The sequence below is a fragment of the Natrix helvetica genome, assembly GCF_964273705.1.
Source record: "Natrix helvetica genome assembly, chromosome: 6".
NCBI classification, from domain to species: Eukaryota; Metazoa; Chordata; class Lepidosauria; order Squamata; family Natricidae; genus Natrix; species Natrix helvetica.
Window position 1 is genome coordinate 72,710,539 of NC_138553.1, and position 22,420 is coordinate 72,732,958.

Genomic DNA, 22,420 nt, shown 5'->3' on the forward strand with positions numbered 1-22,420 from the left:
TATGAGCAATGAATATTGCTAATAAATATGAGCAATGAATATTGCTAATAAATATGAGCAATGAATATTGCTAATAAATATGAGCAATGGGGGAAAATAGTCGGCAGCTAGGCAATTTTTTTACACTATTTTTTTTTACAATTTTTTTACACTTTGGACTCCTAAAGCATGTTATAACCACGGCACCCAGCTCAATATGTACATAGTTATATTATAGCTCTGGATTGTTTTTATATTTGTCTCTTCCATTCAACTATGCCTGATTCTTGGAGACTGCCTAGACAAGCCCCTGCAGTTTTCTCTGCCAGGTGCATTAACAGATTAACAGAGTTGGAAGGGACTTTGCAGGTCATCTAGTCCAACCCCCGGCCCAAGCAGGAGACCCTAGGACCCTAGACCAAGACCCACCTGTTCCAACTAGCCGGCCTGGCTTAACTAGAACCTCTAACCTCCCTGGCAATTTTAATATTGTAAATGTAAATTTTGGGTTTTTAAATTGTTTTAACTGTCTTAACTCATGGCTATTTATTTTAACTTAGTGGCTTACACTTGCATCTGTATTGTTAAACATTGATGTTACCTCCTCCATGCCACACTTGTATATTTGATTTGATTGTACGTCGCCCCGAGTCCCTTTGCGGAGAGGGGGCGACTGATAAGTCGAATAAATAATAATAATAATAATAATAATTTCAGAAATAGTTTGCTATTGCCTCCTCCCTGGGGATGAAGGGATTGGCCCAAGATCGCCCAGCTGGTTTTGTGCCTAAAGTGGGGCTAGAACTCACCCCACTTTAAAATGTGCCTATTTCCAGTTTAGGAGGAGAGTAACATTGATTTAACGGTGGTAAAATGTCAGGAATATGGTACCAATAGTATCTTTTCTGACTAACAATCATTAAAAACCACAAGCATATATTTAATAAAATCTGTGAGTTGGAAAAGATGCTATCAGACTTCAGAGTTCACCTAATAGCTCAGGAAGAAATAATATTGGAGATTTGGGCTGTGATGCTATCTTTATATTCTAGGGTGCATATATTTTCTTTCATCCAGATGCGACACTGGTGAAGAAATCCCAAAAGTGAGGGTGACGTGTGTTCTTGGTGTCCTTGCTGGGTATTAATTTAAAACTAACTTGAAGTAATTTATGGAATGGAAACCTCCCACCTAGGACTTCCTCTAGGAGTTCTTGAGATAAACAGGAACGATTTGCTTTTTCGTATCTAGAAATGCAAATGGGTGTATTGGCAAAATGGAAAAAACAACAGTATTCCAAATACCTTTTTGTTAAGTTTTGAAACAGAATGGTGTCTGATGCAGTCAAGCTTGCCTCCCTTATTCTGCCCCCATCATTCCCCACCCTCCTGTTCCTTTTAAAGACACACACTCTATAAGTAGGAAGGACTTTTTCCACTATTCCACTTTTGGAAAAGGATAGATTTAGCGGCTTCTGTTTATAAAGACTGAATAGCCAGTAAGGAAAGAGAAGACGAGTGCGATCATGACCGGCTTTGAGGCTGAAGAGCCATCAAGAAAGAAATGAACGTGTCTAGGAGGTAAGAGACCCTGGATTCGTCATCTTAAAGCGGGAAGCAATTTCACTGTCATTTATCCTTTCCCCCTCTTTACAGCTGAGTTTTAGGGACTCTGATAAGGAGTTGTCTTTAGAAATGCAGAATTATTGCAAGCTTTGCCTTAATATCTGCTGTGCAAGAATAGGCTATGAACCAGGGGGGTTTGAGAACACAGAAGCAGAAGGAATTTAGCGGGTGGGCTGGATTACCAGACTCTTTTGTTTGCATAAGTTTTACCTAATAACAACTCCTGGAAGGCCAGAATTTGATGGAAATAGGAAAACAGAGTTAAAGGTGGTTTTTTTTTGTACTTTCATTTTTCTGGACCTGTTGTTTTAAATGGAAATGTACATTACATTTATTGGCATGCAATATTTTATTTTGAAACCAAATGCCTACTGTAGGTGATGTAAAATTTTCAAATTGTGAATGTGGGGTGCCCATATCCATTTAAATATTTGAGGAAAAGAGTGGATTGCCAGCGGATCTGGTTTTCAGATGCTCTTGCCGAGAAAGAAGTTGTACAAAGAAATTGAATGGTGTGCTCTAGAGATAAGTGTGTTTAGGAGTGCAGCATAGAACTTTTCTCCTCCAGTGCATAATTGGACCTGCTGCATGCCATTAATAACTATAAATATATATATTTTAAATTAAATGAATATTATTGCAGTACAAGAGTTATATCATGATTCTATCACTTAGCTCGGTGTTTTCTTGGCAGTAAGACAGAATTAGTTTACCTTCTTTCAATATATATATTTAGTTTCTCAGTACTTTATAATCTGTCTGGTGAGTTCCTACCTATGTACTATTATTAGGATGGCCAGGTTGGATAGAGGATGCTATAAAACCAATGCAAGTCCATTATAAATAGCTATTCCAATCCTATTTCCAAAATAAGCAGAACTGCTCTTAAACCATTGTTCAAAATACATTAATCACCTAAACTCAAAGTGAAATTAATGAAACATATTCATAAGATTTTTCTTCTTCTTTTGATTTCAATGGGACTTACCTTTTTACTGCCTTTACTGCCTTTTTACTCTCTCAGTTCATTAAATTTAAAAAAAAAAAACCCAATAGAGCAAGATTCAGACCACAATGTTAAGTATGCTTATTTTCCTTCAAGTCTTACTGAATTTAGTGAGATTTATTTCCGGTCAAAATTCCATGTTTAGAACTGCTTGTATCTAGTATGCCCATCAATTTTCTCAACAATTTGAAATTCAAATTAAATGGTGATCAGAGATCGAACAGCTAATTTTCCTGTAAAGCATCGATCCTCAAACTACGGGCCGTGGGGCGGATATGGCCCGCCAATGCAAAGCATTTAGCACCCCCCACCATCGGCCTTAACTTCCAGCGAGCATCCACTCCAGCTGCAGTTCTGGTTAGTTATTTCACTGGTTGAGCTGCACTTTTTTAAAAAAATATATTTTTATTATTTTTACATTTAAAACAATGCAATACCGCGGAGTCGAAGTGACCATACATTCACATTATATACAGCTAGTTTCAACAATTAACAATTAATCTACTTAATACATTGTCTATCCTTCTGTCCAATCACAATATATACATTGGTTCCAGTCTTTTCATCTTGTCTTATACCAATCATAAAATCTATTCCATACTTCAAAATACTCTGATTCCCCTTTATTTTTAAGTTCAAGAGTGAGCCTAGCTGCTTCTGCACAGGCCAACACTTTTCTGATTATATCTAGCTCTGATGGTGTATTTTCTTTTTTCCAATATTGTGCATAAGTTATGCGCACCGCAGTTAGTACATGTATAATTAGATAAAGTGAATCTTTCTTAAACCCCTCCGGTATTTTGCCTAGGAGAAAAGTTTCTGGTTTAAACATAATTTGTTCTCCCACCATTTGTTCTAGCCATGATTGAATCATTTTCCAATATTTTTTTGCCTCATTGCACGTCCACCACATATGATAGAAAGTGCCTGGTGTTTTTTTACACTTCCAACAATTTGGGGCCAGATTTTTGAACATTTTGGAAAGCCGTGCTGGGGGGAGATGCCATCTGTAGAACATCTTATAAAGATTTTCTTTATACCCCGTAGCCAATGTTAGTTTCTGATTAAGTATCCAAAGTTTTTCCCACTTAGCCAATTCCACATTGTAACCGAAATAGCTGCACTTTTGATCACACCGCTGCTGCCGGCCCAACAGTCTGAGGGACCATGAATCGGCCCCGTTTAAAAAGTTTGAGGGCCCCCGCTGTAAAGCAACAATATCTGCATTTTTAAAAAAGCCAACCGTAGTGCATACAGGAATCAAATATCTGACAAAGCCTTTGTGTTTTCAGACTGAAGATTGCCTGGCGGTTTTTGTGGGTGTGTCTTTAAGACAGACCTGACTCCAGGTAACTAGAGGCACTAGTAATCCTAAATCCTGTTCATTTTGATATTCATCAAGCATCCTTTGGGAGAGATGATAGCGAAGGAAATTGCTAATCTCTGTGTTTTTCTTTTGGCAGGATTCATTGCCTTCGTGCTCATCGGCCTAAACCATCAGCGTGCCCTGGAGAGAACTGCCACAATTCTTTTGGCTGCAAACACTGGTGTGAAAATGAACAAACAACAGTCCGCGTACTCTATACCCTGATCGTCATGGTTATTCTCATTGCAGCCTGGGGAGTATGGGCACGGAAAGATTACTGAGCTTATCTAATGTTTTTTTCCCCCTCTTGAGATTCAAAATCTTAAGACCCCGTTGAAGACGATAATAAATACAGCATTTTTAAGCAGTGATTTTTTTTTTCAATTGAGGAATGGAATTACTAATGGGTTTATATTACTTTTTCAACTTTCTTAAATGTAAGAAAAAACTGTAAAGGATTATTTGGATATAAATAATGCTAATGTATATAACACTCTTAAATTAACTATAGCCGTATTCACTGGAGAAGAGCCTGATGCTGGGAAAGATTGAGGGCAAAAGAAGAAGGGGACGACAGAGAATGAGGTGGCTGGATGGAGTCACCGAAGCAGTAGGCATGAGCTTAAATGGACTCCAGAGGATGGTAGAGGATAGAAAGCACAGGTGGATTCCTACTGGTTTGGCCGAGTAGGTAATAACCTGGCCTGCCACGCCTCCGAACCAGTTCTATCTTCGTCAGCGTCGTGATTTTCAGTTCTGCGCCTGCACAGAACAATCTTCATTGCAGAAATTTAATTTTTTCCCCTTTTCTAACGTCGTACACACGCACAGACCTTTTTAGGTGCGAAGAGAGAGCGCGGACACACACATTTTTCCGTGCCGAACCGGCGGTAATGCTGGCAGCAACCCACCCCTGACAGGAAGGCCTGGAGGACCATTGTCCCCGGGGTCGTGATGAGTCGGACACGACTTTGCAACTAACCAGAAGTCATATTCAAAAGAGTTTTGTCAATAAGTTGCTGATCTGGAGTTGTCTTTCAACATCATGAATGGCCTTGAATTTCAGACACCAAAATATGGACATGATCATTAGGAAAGAATTGAGGTAGTAGGTGGACTATGCAAGGTGGTAGATCCTATTCAATATTCAATAAAATGCATCCTGTACATGCTTCACCGATTGTAAGTCTCACTGTACTCTGGGATTTAATTCTGAATTAACTAGACTATGCCCTCTACTCAGGTTAAATTCAGTTATTTTAAAAAAATGGGTCGATAACAATGCTATGTTCCTCCTCCCTAATAGAAAACTGGATAACTGGAATCTGAAACCCTATGTTGTGGTTTATATTATTTAATTTATAGCTAAATGTGTAGCAGGATTTCTAGCTCAGAAGACTGCGATCCAGTGACGCTGAACTTTAACTCATGCAATTATTGGCCATTGTAGCTAATGGCCATCCTGATTAAAGAAAACGAAGTATTGTAGCCCACATTATCTGGAGGGCATTGAGAAGCAGAAAGATGCTGCAGTGACATTTTTAGGTTCTTCATCTAATATGGGAAAGGAAAGGACTCCAGGAATCCTGCCATTTACCTAACCATTGGCATTTAGAAAATTCTTGTCATTTCCCTTTTATCTGCAGCGTGCATGTAACACTTGCCCATAATACTGAAGGATTGGAAAGGTGAATTAATTAGCATTAGAAAAAAATGTCTTGAGTTCCTGTGGTAAAGGTTATGTTTAAACATGTGATTATTGTAGTATTGTTTCATTGCTTAGAGGATCACCATTTATTGCCCAAGATTTATTCACAGAGGCTGAGAACACATGACATCAGACTTCTTAAATCTCATGACCTACTGAAAAAATTATGAATCTCATTATCCAGTTAATATGGTCAATATGCATGCTGGCTAAGGATCATGAGAATTGCAGTGTAAGGTATCTGGAACATGACAAGTTAGGGGTGGTTGTTAGACACCCATAAATACCAGGAAGAAAAGTTTAACATTGTTTTCCTAAAACCATACTACTATAGAGTTGGAAGCAGAGGTGGTATTCAGTCGGTTTGGATCGGTTCAAGCGAACCGGTCTGACGATCAGCTGTCTCCCCACCCACCCTGCTCTATCCTGCCCTTTATTAGCACAAAATAAAATTGTGTATTACCCAGTTTTCCAATAGTGGATTTGAACTTGTGTCTCGGTGGTTCTAACCTAGCACCTTACTACTTTCTTACTACTTACGTTCTACTGCATTAAGATTATATCTACACTATTTTCTTATGAAGGATTAGACAACATGGAATAGCAAAAGTTTGATTGGTTTTACAGGTTTTTTTTAAAAAAAAGCTTGTTGAGGAAAAGAATGATAACTAGAAATGGATGAGAAAAGGATATAGAGCTTTGAACACAGCTCAGCCTTGGTAGCACATTTTATCATGGAAAATTAAAGATTTGTTTTCATTCCCTGACAAAACAAATGGCACATGGAATATATCATTCGTTTTGCTGGCTGAAATGAAGCTTCTATTTTTGGTATCATTAACTGGTGGCGAGCAGGTAGATTTAAATCATGTCCTTTTTTGAACATAAATGAAAAATCTCTCGCGTGCAGTTAACATAAACCAATGCGCTGTGACTTTGTTGTTCCCTGGGAGAATGCTTCGTCAATTTTACCCTTAGTGGTGGAATACATTGAGAGGTGAATTGACCCTGGTTCAGCCTGCATTTTCTAGCTTACTAATAACAAGAAACCAGCTGTGGGTGATTTTCAGAAAGCTTGGGAAGAAGTACATTCCCATGACCATCCGAAGAAAAATAACAAGTCATCAATTTTCCAGAAAAAAAGGGCATTTTTTTGCAACAAAAACAATCATAAGAGGCTTCCCCAAATGGAAAAAGACAACAGAATGACTTATGATCTAGTAACATGGCTATGCTATACAGGTTATGTTTGGCTGAAACAGTAAGATGGAACAGCTGCAATAAGACTATAGAAAAAATAAAATTAGGGTTACAGCAAAGTGGAATTTATCTCTTTTGGGTCCATCTGATCAAAGAAGAGATGATAACCTCAAGATACAAAGTTTGACCAAGGGCAGGAGAACTCCCAATTAAAAAGTTAATTAATTAAATTTAAAAAAAAAAACTCACATGGAAACAATCTATTTGGAGCAACAGAGTATAAATTCTATGAGACATTCATTAGACTGAAATGAGATGAAAGCAGGGAATCAGTACAGAATTACCTTAAGTTCCCTTTTTTTTCATTGCTAAAGAATTCTATTGAAAATTTGTTGCAATTTTACTCATTGCTCTGTGTTTCCCAGAAAAAATTGAGAAGGTGAGTCAAAGAATCATGACGACATGCAAAGCAGGGAAATGGCCTCAGAATTCTGCAATTTTAAAATTTAATATTTACATTTGACAATCATTAATTGCTGGCAGCAGAGCGCTTTAAAAAACGGCATCATTCTGCTACATGGAATAAAATTGTGCTTCAGATCAAATCAGAGATTCCAAAATACATTTAATGCCGACATAACAAGAGAGGAAAGAAAATTTAAATAAAATTTCTTTCAGTATCAAACAGCTGTCGTTCTAATGCAGTCATATTTCTTTGGTTGCCATTCTGCAAATGATGCCATCCAGCAGGGTGCCTATTTTTTCTTCTTGTGGAGTGAGCTTATATACCTGCAAAGATAACAGAATGGTGACTTTCTCAAGAGACAGCATGAATTCTACAAAGTATTTATTTTGGTTTGTTTAAAATGGTTTGAAGGGGTGTGTGTGTCATCTGCTCAATGCCTGGAGACCAGATACCACTGGCAGTTTTACACTTCAGAGTTGCCCTGAAAGGCGTACTGATGGGGTGGCCATGGAGGCACAGAATAAAAGAAAATATCCCAAGAAACCTCTTCTGAAAATGTAGGAGAAGTTCAGATAAAAGCCAGAAATTCAGTTCAGTGTACTAATATGATCTTCCTCTGGATTTCAGTAGCACAGGAGACATGACACTTAACAGCTTACAAGTTGCTTACCCCTAGTTTATAGGTTGTGTTATGACATTTACATCTTTTATGTTACATCAGTTTTCCTCGTTCTGCCACTCTCCAAATATGCAGCTGGAAGTTAGGAAAAGGCTTTGCTACATTAACATTTAGATTTTCAGGCAACTGAAATCAATCCAGATTTTAGGGGGGTGGGGAAAGGTATGGTACATATGTGAAAGATTAAGCAAACCCCTTTTTATATGCTTGCAATCTTATACATCCATATTCGAGAGAAAATTACACTAGGTTTGATGATAATATCCAAGTGAATACCTGTTACACTGCATTGAAAGGTCAATGTTTTGATTTATTTAAATGCTCGTTTACTCTATCTTCTTACTCAAGAGAAGCTGAAACAAACCTTCTTAATTTTTTGTATGTCACTTATTTCAGAGAGATGAGCTATGGAAACTTGCTGCCCGTCTACTTCACTTATTACATTGTTCAGGTTCACAGTTTTCTCTTCGTGTTCAATCAAAACTATGAGGACCGCAGAGTCGCTGTCAGAAATGCCGAATTTTTTGAAGGCATCTGTAATCTGACATTAAAGGAGAATACAGTCTTATATTAGTCATAGTCATTAGGACCTGATCTAATCTAGACGTTACTTCAAAAACAACCATCCCATTTAGAAGATTCAATGATCTACATATTATTTTCACTTAACCGAGAATAAGGTATTTAATATTTACTTCTTTCAGCTCAATACTTTCAGTCAATATTGAAATATTGAAATATTGATTTACAGCAGGGCTGTCAAACTCGTGGACCGAGGAGCAGATGCATCACGCACCGGCTACGCCCGTGCCCGGTTTAGCAAAGTTACAATACGTCACGTGATGACGTGATGCTGAGAGTTTGACAACCCCGCACAGTACAAAGAGCATTAGTACAAATTAAGAATGGCTAATATTTGGGGGGGGGGGAGTTATAGCAATAGCGCTTAGACTTATATACCGCTTCATAGTGCTTTACAGCACTCTAAGCAGATTAGAGTCAGCATATTGCCCCCAATAATCTGGGGCCTCATTTTATCGACCTCAGAAGGATGGGAGCCTTGAGCTGATCAGGATTGAACTCCTGGCAATGGGCAGGATCAGTGTAATCACTGTACTACTATGGCTCTTCTGCTTTGATTATGCTTTGGTCTCCAGTAAAATGGGGAGCTGCAGCTGGAGGCTAGCAAAAATAAAACAAAGCAAATCCCAATGGTAGTTGAAGCTTCTTGTATTATGATTATACTATTTTTTTTCTCTTCCTTTCTCACTATAATTCAACATTTCTTTCTCTTTTTCTCCTGACAGTATACCAACCCGCAAAGTGGAAGAGAAATGATAGCCCAAAGAATAAAGGAATATGTCTACAGAGTGTGAAGCTGCATGAAACAAGGCAGAGGGACTGCAGTATCTCAGCCCCAGTTATAACAATCTCACATTATTGTTCGGTGAAAGGTTGAATATGATTTCAGCATTAAGTGTTCTTGTCTTCATTTTGCCAATTTTGTAGAGATGAACAGCTTTATTTGCGGCTACTAGTATCTGAAAAGGATCAACAACCTGCCAGAGAAAATATAATGAGGTTTTCAACTGCTGTATCAAATCCAGAACAACTACTTGCATTTTTTTTAGTCATTTTATAAAATGATACTTTAGGAAAGCAATCCCCTACTTTACAGCTATGAAATGGAATAGTACATTTAGGCTCTGTATTTATATTAAAATTTAAACTATACATCACATTTCTACCCATGGAAAGATAGACACCTACCAGTTCTCTTAATATTTATAATTTAGCTTTTAGGAAAATAATAATAATGCTATTCTAAGCATTATTATCTGCTGTTTAAAAGAACTTCAGCAAAACACTTTTCACAGCAATAGGGTCAAGAAGGAAAGCAAAATCACTAGAAACAATCTTGCAGAAGTTTGAGCAGGCAATTTAAAAAGTCAGGTGAAAATTATTTATCTCCTTAGAAGTTTCTACCCACTGGATTTTTTTTTACAAACAGTATTCTGGACGGTACTGAATACGTAAAATGGAGACAAGTTGCTTACCATTGAAGGATTAATTAATGCTCCATCGATAGCACCTTCCATTGCTTTCCTCCGCAGAGTAGAAGCATTTTTCACACCGTTAAATAGGATAAGAGTCACAAGGCAGTCAGGAAATAATTCTAAGCGATGTCTTAAACATTCCATCTTGTACCAGAACAGTAAGCTCCTTCTGAATTAATCAAACCTGGAACATTTATAAACATTTAAGAGTTACATTTGGAAACTGTTTATATTTAAACTTCTATATTTGGAAAACAGAGATGTAATGAAGTTTAAAGATTAATTCTGTGAGGTGACTAGAAGGGATCAGGTCAATCCTGGATTGCTATGAAGTGCGCAAGTAGTCTATCTAATGTTAACATCTGGAAAATTAAACTGACTGGGTTTATGTTCCAGAATTGATTAGGTTTATGAAACGTGTTCTTACACTAATTACCTGTTCTCCAACAAATGTTGGCTTTTACACTGGAACAGCTTCAAGAATATATTTTTTTTCAGAGAAAAGATCATTGCTATTCTCCTGAATTTTTTCTCAGCCTATTAGTCACCAAGTACGAAAATTGTGCCAATATGAGTAGGATTATACACTTTAAAAATATATATATGCGAATTTATGTTTAATTAATCTTCACAGCTGCCTGAGTATCCAGAGTTCATTTGTAGCGACTGTGTAAAAATTATTTGCTTCCATGCATATATTGGATACCTCAAAGTTCCTATTAGCACTTCTTCTTCAAGGTCTTTCGCACAAAATGACAATAGAACACACTCAACGTTGTAATTAATTACAAGATGCATCTTTATAAAAATAGATTTTCAAGCCCTTCATTCAGACTTACACAAAGTGAGTTCTCATAGCACAGACGAAGTAAGTTAAAGCTGTTTTTTAATATGCTCTTTATTTGACAAAAAGTCATTTGACAAAAAGTTGATTTAGTCATAACATTTGGTACAGATCCTGCTAATTTTTGGTTAACTGACTATTTTTTTCCAGGACAATATCTACTGTATATCTTTCTATATCACCAGTGTCCAACTCGCCACCTCAATGTCACATGACATATCGTGACCTATTTTGCCTTCACGGAGCTGGGGGAGACATGGCCTGCGTGTGACGTATCTGGTTCGCGGGTCCCCCCGTTTTACACCCCTGTTCTATAGCTATCTAGTTTCTTAAGGATGCATTGTCCCATCTAAATTCAAGAAATCTTCCCTCAAGATTATTTCTAAAATATTAAGTTTAAAAATTGTTTTGTGGATGATGCTTGCTAAAAGAGGGAGGGAGGGAAGAAGTAAGTAAGTAAGCAAGTTCTAAAATTAGATGAGGGTTAGGGCTATGGCAATATTTATATTGTGATCATTTAAAAAAAAATAAGTCAGTAGAAAAGAAAAACAAAATTTAACGTGGACAGAGGAAAATCACACTAACCTTCTCTAAAATACATGTTATTAATAATAATTTTTGTTTTAACTTTGAATGGTCACTAAACAAATAGCTGTCAGTCGAGGACTATCTATCTATCTATATCTATCTTCCTATCTTTCTATCTATCTATCTATCTATCTATCTATCTATCTATCTATCTATCATCTATCTATCTATCATCTATCTATCATCTATCTATCTATCATCTATCTATCATCTATCTATCTATCTATCTATCTATCTATCTATCTATCTATCTATCATCTATCGCTGTCTCTGTGTGTGTGTGTGTGTGTGTGTGTGTGTGTGTGTGTGTTTTCCAGCATAACTCTGGAATGCCTTGAGCAATTTCAAACAAACTTGGTACACAGATGACTTACTCTCTGGAAAAAAAATACTGTGGGGGTAAGAAACCCCTAACACCCCTCGGGGTGTGTTTTCTGTTAAGATACAGTCTTTTGTATCTTAAAATGGCTTCTACTGTACAGTGCAGTGGAGTTGCCATGGCTTCACAGTACTCCACAAGGAGGCACCCTCTGGTAAGGGGGGAAATCCAAGATTAAAAATTATATTTGGTCTGGACATTTTCCCCCTATAAATAAATACCCGGACAATGCTGGGTTATCAGCTAGTAAGTAATATAGTATAGTTAGAATTATGATACATTATATTGTTTGTACGATTATATAAATAAAAATCACATTATGAATCATAATACAATAAATTATATATTTATATTATACAATCATTAAATTATATTTAAGACTATAATTGAATTATATAATATTCATTATTTATAATTCTATAATAGATACATTAATTAATACATCTATTGATTAATGCATGTTATTTATTAATGTATAGTAGAGCCAGTTTGGTCTACTGGTTATTGATTCCTAAATTCCTAAATAGGATGATAGAACAGGAACTCATCAGATTTGCAAATGATATTAATTCGGGGAAAATTGCTAACATTTTGGAAGATAGACTCAAGATTGAGAAAGATCTTGACTCAGGCATTGGGCCCTATCTAACAAGATGCAGTTCGGTGGTGAGAAACGTAGGAATCTGTATTTAGGCAGAAAAAAAATCCCAAATGTACAGGTGTAGAACAGCTTGCCTTCAGGAGTTGTGGGTGCTCCATTGCACCCACAACTCCTGAACTTCTTTTCTAGAATAGTCTGGAGTCTGGACAATTTGTTCGGGATGGTATGTCTCCTATCGTGAGCAGGGGGTTGAACTAGAAGACCTTCTGAGGTCCCATCCAACTCTTTAATTCTATTACGGGGATGGCCTAGGAATCAGGAGTCCTTGAATTCCATTCCTATCTTAGGCATAAAAAGCCAATTGGGTGATTTGGGGCCAGTCATTCTCTCTCAGCCCAACATACCTCAGAGGGTTGTTGTTATGGGGAAAATAGGAGGAGGACATAGTATCATTTAGGGTCTCTATCTTGAGTTGGTGAGATAAAAATCAAATAAGTGCAGAGAAGAGCAAAAAAGATGATTCGGAGACTAAAACATATAAGGAACGGTTGCAGGAACTGGGTATGTCTACTTTAATGAAAAGAAGGACTAGGTTGAACATGATAGCAGTGTTCCAATATCTCAGGGGCTGCCACAAAGAAGAGGGAGTCAAGCCAATCTCCAAAGCACATGAGGGCAGGACAAGAAGCAATGGGTGGAAATTAACCAAGGAGAGAAGCAACTTAGAACTGAGGAGAAATTTCCTGACAGTTAGAACAATTAATCAGTGGAACAACTTGCCACCAGAAGTTGTGAATTCTCCAACACTGGAAGTTTTTAAGATGTTGGATAACCATTTGTCTGAAGTGGTTTCCTGCCTAAGCAGGGGGTTGGACTAGAAGACCTCCAAGGTCCCTTCCAACCTATTCTATTCTACTCTATTTCTACTCTACTCTATTCCTACTCTGCTCTACTTTTTATTCTATTCCATTCCAAATAGATAAAAATGATAAATTATATAAATGCAGTAATTTTAATTATTTATTATTCTTATCTGAACTTCACTTCTAAGGTAATCTACAGGAACAACGCTGCCTTCAGCCCACTTTTCCCTCGACCCGTTTGCTCATTTTGTTTAAAGAAGGCCATGTGAAAATATTTACACAGATCCCTTGCATCCTGGACATAAATTGTTTCAACTCCTCAAAACGATGCTATAGAGCACTGCACACTAAGACAACCAGACAGAAGAACAGTCCCCCCCATCCCCGACTGCTACCACTCTGCTAAACAAATAATTCCCTCAACACTGTCAAACTATTTACTAAGGCTGCATTACTATTACTATTAATCTACTCATCGTTCCTATCCCCCATCTCCTCCCACTGATGACTGCAGAACTGTAACTTTGTTGCTTGTATGCTTACGATTTATATTGATCGTTTCCTGATTGTTTATTTGTGCCCTATGACATTTAAGTGTTGCACCTTATGATTCATGACAAATGTACCTTTTCATGTCTTTTTATGTACACTGAGAGCATCTGCACCAAAGACAAAATTCCTCGTCTGTCTTATCACACTTGGTCAATAAAAGAATTCTGTTCTGTTCTATTCTATTCTATTCTATTCTTCTATATTCTATTCTATTATTCTATTCTATTCTATTCTTACTCTACTTTTTATTCTACTCCATTCTAAATAAATGAAAATGATAAATTACATAAACGCAGTCATTTCAATGATTTATTCTTCTTCTTATTTGAATTTCACTCCGTCGAATGCAATCCGCGGAAGCAGGAACAACGCTGCAACTCAGCCCAGCCTTTCGCTAACCTGACCCGTTTGCACTTTTTCTGTTCACTTGATCCATTGGATCCTTTCTTAAAAGCGCATTTTTATACCGTTTCCCCCACTCCCCCTACGGTGCTCTCCAGGCAACATTACAACCCACTCCCACCCCAGCCATCACAGCTGCCGAAGACCTTGAGCACCATTAAGAAGCGTGCAGATAAAGCGCACAAGTTCACCCCTTAAGAAGGGGAACGGGGAGAATTTTGCACCAGGGCTGTAAAGAAAAGCCGGCGCACGCAAGCGCGCACATCCGCCCTGCTTTGCTATCCCGAGGAAGGAGGCCGCAGCACAAACCTGCATGCGGGTCAAGAACAGCGGCCCGCCGAGGCTCCTCCTTCCCTCCAGCCGGCCAGTTTCCCGGCAGCGCCGCCCGTGAGCTCTCGCGCGCGGTGCCTGGGCCGAAGCGGACGGGAGCAGCGGCGCCATGGAGCGCTCCGAGGCCTCCTGCTTCTCGGCGGCCTTCAGCTGCACCTTCCTCGCCTCCTGCCTGCTTTTCTCGGCGTTCAACCGGCAGCAGCGGGAGGCCTACATGGACGAGGCCTTCCACGTCCCGCAAGCGAGAGCTTATTGCGCGGGTCGCTTCCAGCAGGTAGGCAGGCGGGCGGGCCCCTGCGAAGCGCGGAGCTTTGCAGGCTCCGAAGGCAGCCGAAGGTGGCTCCTTCTTTCTTAATATCCCGCAAAATAGACCCTCCCTCCCTTTTCCCTATCATTTCTCCACCCTTGCTTACATGAAGCACCGCACAGGTCCAGCCTCTTGCCTTCAGATGCTTTGGGACTACAAATCCCATCTTCCCTCACCATTGCTTTTGCTGGAAGTTGACGTTCTCCAAATCTGAAGGGCGCGTTTGGTTGGAGGGAGGAGAGGACAATCTCCTCCCTTTTTTTCTAAATAGACCAGAATCCCCCAAAGTGGTCAATTATTCTTCTTTTCCTTCCTAGTACCTATCTCTTTCCTAATACCTATCGCTTTCCACTTATAATAATCATGTTGCTTATATCTTTAACATTTATATTGTTTTATTTGTTTCCTAGTATAATTTGATTGCTTATTAGTAACCTTGACTATCACTAAGTGTTGTATCTTATGATTCTTGATGAATGTATTTTATTTTATTTTTCTTTATGCACACTGAGAGCATCTGCACCAAAGACAAATTCCTTGTGTGTCCAATCACACTTGGCCAATAAAGAATTCTATTCTATTCTATTCTATTATATTTTCTAATTCTCTAATTCTCTATTCTATTCTATTCTCTATATTCTCTATTCTATTCTATTCTATCCTATTCTATTCTATTCTATATCCATATCCATCCACCTCTCCACTATTAATGTTATTATGTTTAGTACTATGAGTTGAAAGTAATGTTTTATGAAATTATGCTAATAAAATAAATATTTTAGAATTTGGAAGAGAATTCAAGAGTACAAAGGAGAATTTGGGGGAATACAAGGAGCTGAAATATATTCTTGTTTCGTTTTTGGCTACGTAGGAATTGTCCGTTTGTAATATTTTTTTTATTTTCATTTTTTCTGATAGTGGGATCCAATGATCACCACATTGCCTGGTTTGTACTTGCTGTCAGTTGGAATCCTGAAGCCCGCAGGCTGGCTCTTTGGTTGGTCCGAAAGCATCCTTTGCTCTACAGGAATCCTCCGATTCATTAACCTGCTTTTCAGCATTGGAAACTTCTATTTATTATATTTGCTTCTCTGCAGGATACACCATAAAAAGGTACATGCTGCAAATTGCATCTAAAATAGCTTCACTCCACACAATATTTTTTTAAATGTTAATATTGATATGCATAGTCCGATATAAAATTAATATGTAGATGTAAAGATTAGAAGTTGAAGGATGATTTTATTACATATACTTAAATAATATTACTATTGTTATTAGTATCGTGTATGAAAATATTGAATAATTAAATGATGAAGGATTATATATACATGGTGGAGCAAACACTAACATGTCAATAACTTCAGTTTTAATATTTATAATATAATTATGTGAGTATTCATGTAGCCAATATTATCACTATTATTATGTATCAAAACTAATAATACCCAAATGCCACACTGTTCATGTATTAAATACTTATGTATATTTTAAATTTATATATGTATGTATGTATGTATGTATGTATGTATGTATACGTATGTATGTATACGTATGTATGTATGTATTGCACATGTGCTGATAAATAAAGGGAGACTAGTATAGATCTATTTCAAGCTATTTAGCTCTCATCAGCTAGCCATATCCTTACTGGGAATCAAACCTGGGCTGTATTACATATTAGGCAGTTGTATTAGCCACTAAGCCACAGGCTCTCCTCCTTTATCAGCTAAGCCAGGGAAATAGGTATGTATTGTGTCACAACCCCTGGTATGCCCAAATATGGGAGGGAGCACACTGCTTCCCTTTTCTGTCTTTCAGCTCACTCCAGGAGACCATCCTGGCAGAATAAAGCTGATAAAGGAGGAGAGCCTGTGGCTTAGTGGCTAATACAATTGCCTAATATGTAATACAGCCTGGGTTCGATTCCCAGTAAGGGTATGGCTAGCTGATGAGAGCTAAATAGCTTGAAATAGATCTATACTAGTCTCCCTTTATTTATTTATCAGCACAAGTGCAACACCAATGTAACAAAGGCAACATAAAAGATGGTTTTCTGCCTGGATGGTCTCCTGGAGTGAGCCGAAAGACAGAAAAGGGAAGCAGTGTGCTCCCTCCCATATTTGGGCATTCCAGGGGTTGTGACACAATACATACATAGATCCATATATATATATATATATATATATATATATATATATATATATATATATATATATATATATATATATATATATATATATATATATATATATATATATATATATATATATATATATATATATATATACATACATACATACATACATACATACATACATACATACATACATATATATATATATATATATATATATAAAATATTTAAAACACTTTTACTCTACATAAAGCAACACTAATATTTGACAAAATTATGAAGTCGTCTTCGATGGCTCCTTTCTGCATACATTCCAAATGCATGTTCTTGACATTATGACTGCAACTATCTGTTGTTCCCAGCTTTATTTTACAGGTAGTCCTCAACTTATGACCACAATTGAGTCCAACATTTATTTTGTTAGCAAATCACTGAAGTTGTTAAATGAGTAGCATGGTTGTTAAGTGAATCTGGCTTCCCCACTGTCTTTGCTTGTCAGATGGTTGCAAAAAGTGATCACATGACCCTGGGACACTGCAACTGTCATAAATAAGAAACAGCTGCCAATCATCCGAATATAAATCGCACGACCATGGGGATGCTGCAACAGGCATCAGTGTGAAAAATGATCATAAGTCTTTTTTTTTCCAGTGCCGTTGTAACTTTGAACTGTCACTAAATAAACTTGTTAGTCAAGGACTGCCAGTATTATTATGAAATAAGCCATGCTTGTTTCTCATTCCCAGGGTTATCTCACTTTTGGGGTTTTAGTTCTCTTATCTCATTTAGAAACTAAAATCAGTTTAATCTTACTAATAATTGATTAAACTTGTATCTGGTTTTGCATTTTTTTCTGTGCAGTCTTATGATCTTATCTTATGATGGGGAAGTGAGTTTTTTAAGGTACTGGTTACCATCTTCAAAGCGCTCCATGGCACAGGGCCCAGTTACCTGCGGGATCGCGTCCTGCCCCATACATCCCTGCGACCCATTCGCTCACACAGAGAGGGGCTACTCCGGGTGCCGTCCTCTAGAGAGTGCCAGAGGGCGGTGCCCAGGAGTAGGGCCTTCTCTGTGGTGGGCCCTACCCTTTGGAATGACCTCCCCCCAGACATCCGGACAACAACCGACCTTCGCTCCTTCCGTATGAAGCTGAAGACCTACCTGTTTTGTCAAGCCGGCCTGGCATAACGTTACAATCTTGCCACCCCAGGTCATTTTATAATGGGAAATTTTGTTTCTTAAAGTTTTTAGAGTTTAATATTTTTGGGGTTTTAAATTTTGTAAGTATGCTTATTTATGGACTTATTTTTACCTCCTCTGCACGATATATGGTGCTATCTTGATTATTGCTCTGTACGTCGCCCCGAGTCCCTGTGGAGAGAGGGGGCGACTAATAAGTTCAATAAAATAAATAAATAAAATAAATAAAAGGCATGGTGACATTTCATTTTGGGATAGTGGTAGTAGTGATGAGTATTTGGACAACCAGATTGGACAAAAAATAGACAAGCCTTTTGTCTCCCTCTACTTTGCTTGACATATAAATAGAATATACATCTTCTTCTGCTTCTCCTGCTTCTGCATCTTTTATTATTAATATGATCTTCCCCTCCAACTTTATTTCCATTCCTTAATTGTTCCTGACTATTTAAAAAAATTGCAAATAATCAAATACAGATAGTCCTCGGCGTACAACCACAATTGAGGCCAAGACTTTGCTGTTAAGTGAGATGTGTTAAGTGAGTTTTGCCTTATTTAACGACCTTTCTTGCCTCAGTTGTTAAGTGAGTCATTAGTTGATAAGTTGTTACGCCGGTTGTTTAGTGAATCTGGCTTCTCCATTCACTTTGCTTGTCAGAAGGTCACAAAAGGTGATTACATGATTTTGGGACACAGAAATGGACATACAATGTATGAACCTATTGCTAGGCATCTGAATTTTGATCAGGGGGATATGACAAAGGTTGTAACGCTGAAAAATGGTCATAAGTCAATTTTTTCAGTGCCGTTGAATGATCCCTAAATGAACTGTTGTAAGTTGAGGACTATCTGTAACAGGTGTGAGAGTGAAATGTTTTATTTTAAATATGTACTTGGTGCACATGTATGGTAATTATAAAATCTGCAAATGGTAGCCTAATCTTGTCAAGGAAACTGTTTTTATATGTAAAAGGAGCAAAATCACTTCTTCTCAATGTGTGAATCATAGAAGCAAATTTGACTCTACAAATAATGTTTTTGTCCATGGGCAAAACATAATCAATTAATGAGATGCAACTCTATGATTATTCAAAACTCCATCAGTTGGACGACACATTTTTTTTAAGAGCTGAATTTCTAACAACGAACTTTAACGTGGTGTGCTGTGCTTTAATGCTAATGTTTTAAATTATTTCTATTTCAAGTTCTTAGTGAATATGCCCGTGTTGTTTTTAATTTTTTATTAGAAACAAAAGCCCTGATTCTTGTTCTTGTTTTTTCCCCTCCTATCTTTTAGGCTGCCTCTGGATTCCAGAGAATCCTGTCAACTTTGACACTAGCAATATTTCCAACTCTTTATTTTTTTACATTCCTTTATTATACTGACACGGGGTCCACGTTTTTTACCCTCTTTGCCTATTTAATGTGTCTCTACGGCAATCATAAAACCTCAGCCTGCCTTGGGTTTTGCGGGGTGCTGTTTCGCCAGACGAATATTGTATGGACCCTCTTCTGTGGTGGAAGTGTTATTGCGGAAAAGCTCAGTGAAAGCTGGAAAGTGGAATTACTGAAAAGCAAAGAGAAGAAAAACCTACCGGCACAAAACATCATTTCAGAGTCAATCAGGATTGTGAGATTTCTCCTTGGGTACTTTAGGTCTCTTAAAAACATCAGCAATGTGATTCTCTTGATATGGCCGTACCTTACAGTGGTGGCGATATTTGCTGCTTTCATTGTTCTCAATGGCGGCATCGTTCTTGGTGACCGGAGCAGCCACGAAGCCTGCCTGCATTTCCCTCAGCTATTTTATTTTTTTTCTTTTAGTCTTTTTTTTTCCTTCCCTCTTATAGTGACGCCCGGTAAATTTATCAGTTTCCTCCATTCTGTGAGGATCCATTTTCTGAGATACAGTGTCCTCACAATTGTTTCTTTATTCCTCGTCTGGAAATTTACGTACGCCCATAAATATTTGCTTGCGGATAACAGACATTACACATTTTATGTGTGGAGAAAAATCTTTCAAAGACATGAGCTTGTCAAGTACATATTAGTTCCAGTTTATATATTTGCTGGCTGGAGTTTCACAGATGCACTGAAGTCAAAATCTGTTTTCTGGAACTTAGTATATTTTGTATGTCTGTTTGCAGTCACCGTTCCGCAAAAGCTTCTCGAATTCCGTTACTTTATTTTGCCGTATATTATATATAGGCTTAATGTTCCTATGCCATCACTTTTGAAACTTTTCTTAGAGTTGATTATATATAGTTTGGTGAACGCAATAACATTCTATTTCTTTTTGAACAAACCGTTTCACTGGCCAAATAATGAGGAAATCCAGAGATTTATGTGGTAACATTTTGGTTCCTAAAGCCTGTTCTAGAGCTTTTTGTTACAAATAAAGAGGTTACAATTTTGGAAAACTTCATTAAGGAAAACAAAGTATTCTGGATGTTTTTGTAATGGAAGAAATGTGAAATGTGTAGGTTTTTTTTTACTGTTTTTATATAAGGGTGTATCAGTAATCAGTAATTACTTCTTAAAAGATCAGGGAAATTTTACTCATATTCCCAAAATAATGTGAATGGACATTTTGATCATACAAATTATGGTACAGAAATCATAAACGTTGACTGTTTTCATTGTATTTCTGTACACATGTAACAAGTGATTGATTTGATGTCATTCAATTATTATACTGTCTTTTTATCATGCTTGGGTAATATTGTTTTTGCTTATGTACAGTGACAATTTTTTTATAATGTTTGGGGTCGAGGGATACAGGTAAAAGTCACACAATTATCAGTTTATTGCAACTTATGTGCTTCAGTTTACGACTGAAATCTTGGATATTTTTCTGGCAGGAAACTTTCAATCAGTGCAGCTATGTAGAAATGAATAGGATTGCAGTGTGAGTTAGGAAGAAATTGATTATGAGCTAGAGAACCATATTTAAATCCCATATCATGGGCAAATATTGTATAATACACTTGATTTGTTAATCACTGAAAGAATTTCTAGATACCACAGGTTGCTATACTGACAACATAAATCAATTTGTAGCCTCAGCATAAATCATAAGTCTTTATAGGACCTGTTATTATAATTAACCAAATATCAGTTCTCAGTGATATAAGATGACAATTCTGCTGATTGATTTTGTTATCAACATGTCAAACTATGGCAGTTAAAATGTTTTTTTTAAATAAAACCTGAGATTTTTTTTCATTCTAGTAATAAATTTGCACGCTCAGTGCCAAAAAATAAAAACCAAATCAGTGTTCCTTATATTTAAGGGCCATAATACTTGGATAAAGCATGCTTAAGATGTGAAAACAAATATTTAAAGCTATACTCAATAAGAACACTTAGCAATGAATAAGGTAAAAATAAATATGGTTTTTCATCACAAACCAAATAACACAATTGTGTTAATAAGCAATAAATGATAGAATTTGTTTTAGCTTTTCTGTCTGTGTGAAATGTGTTCAAGAGTACTCTTCCAGTTGTAAGTTTCCTCCCTCTTCATAGGTATACACTTAATTATCCAAGCTCATGTAATAGAAAAATTATACAGGTTTTGAGGTGGAAAACGATAGAACACTTATAATAAGGAAATTAGAAATGTATCTTTAAGGAGCCTTAATATGATTCTTAACTGGAAGTATAGACATGGTTATCATGATTTAATTCCTCACATGATGAAAAGGCTCCCACTGAAAATTGTCTGTGCAAAATCTTAGCTTTTGCAAATTGTTCTTTTGATTGCAAAGTGACCAATTTTAAAGTGCCTGTCAGTAGATTTGTCACCCTGTGCACCTTTAAAAATTGTACAAATAGCACTTGGCTTTGGTAGACTTTCTATGCGGGGAACATTCACAAACATCACACTTGCTCACAATGTTAAAAGAAATTCAAATAATCACAAACATCACACTTGCTCACAAAGTTAAAAGAAATTTAAATTTCCTGTGAAATATGAAGAACAAAAAGTTGAGAAATGAAATACTTGCTAACAGGGGTGACTTTCCCTTTTTGAGAGCATGTTTAAAATCAGGCAAATCATAACAATGTACTGTGTAAGAAAAATACTGTATTAAAACCATTACTTGGAGGAGTTAGGAAGAATAA

General features: G+C 37.1%; 2 protein-coding genes across 3 annotated transcripts; one reads left to right on the plus strand and one right to left on the minus strand.

The window, feature by feature from the left end:
* Positions 1 to 7,373: 7,373 nt before the first annotated feature.
* TPRKB (TP53RK binding protein) lies at positions 7,374 to 15,197 on the minus strand. 2 transcript variants are annotated; one of them, XM_081958864.1, is made up of 5 exons: positions 15,059 to 15,197; positions 10,087 to 10,270; positions 9,466 to 9,588; positions 8,394 to 8,570; positions 7,374 to 7,673 (listed from the first exon to the last, which is right to left on the minus strand). In XM_081958864.1, the coding sequence occupies exons 2-5, from the start codon at positions 10,228 to 10,230 to the stop codon at positions 7,590 to 7,592; spliced, it is 528 nt and encodes a 175-aa protein (XP_081814990.1). In that variant the 5' UTR covers positions 10,231 to 10,270; positions 15,059 to 15,197; the 3' UTR covers positions 7,374 to 7,589. The 2 variants fall into 2 exon arrangements, with proteins under 2 accessions (XP_081814990.1, XP_081814989.1); XM_081958863.1 differs by lacking the exon at positions 15,059 to 15,197 and adding an exon at positions 14,625 to 14,761.
* Positions 14,625 to 21,752, plus strand: ALG10 (ALG10 alpha-1,2-glucosyltransferase). Its single transcript, XM_081958857.1, has 3 exons — positions 14,625 to 14,919; positions 15,871 to 16,065; positions 19,590 to 21,752. The coding sequence occupies exons 1-3, from the start codon at positions 14,755 to 14,757 to the stop codon at positions 20,643 to 20,645; spliced, it is 1,416 nt and encodes a 471-aa protein (XP_081814983.1). The 5' UTR covers positions 14,625 to 14,754; the 3' UTR covers positions 20,646 to 21,752.
* The last annotated feature ends 668 nt before the right edge of the window (positions 21,753 to 22,420 follow it).

Coding starts and splice junctions, on each gene's coding strand:
- TPRKB (XM_081958864.1), bottom strand. CDS start 10,230: ATGGAATGTTTAAGACATCGCTTAGAATTATTTCCTGACTGCCTTGTG. Junction 9,589..10,086: donor CATTAATTAATCCTTCAATG/GTAAGCAACTTG, acceptor TTTCTCTGGCAG/GTTGTTGATCCTTTTCAGAT. Junction 7,674..8,393: donor ACATACAAAAAATTAAGAAG/GTTTGTTTCAGC, acceptor TTATCTTTGCAG/GTATATAAGCTCACTCCACA.
- ALG10 (XM_081958857.1), top strand. CDS start 14,755: ATGGAGCGCTCCGAGGCCTCCTGCTTCTCGGCGGCCTTCAGCTGCACC. Junction 14,920..15,870: donor GCGCGGGTCGCTTCCAGCAG/GTAGGCAGGCGG, acceptor TTTTTCTGATAG/TGGGATCCAATGATCACCAC. Junction 16,066..19,589: donor GCAGGATACACCATAAAAAG/GTACATGCTGCA, acceptor CCTATCTTTTAG/GCTGCCTCTGGATTCCAGAG.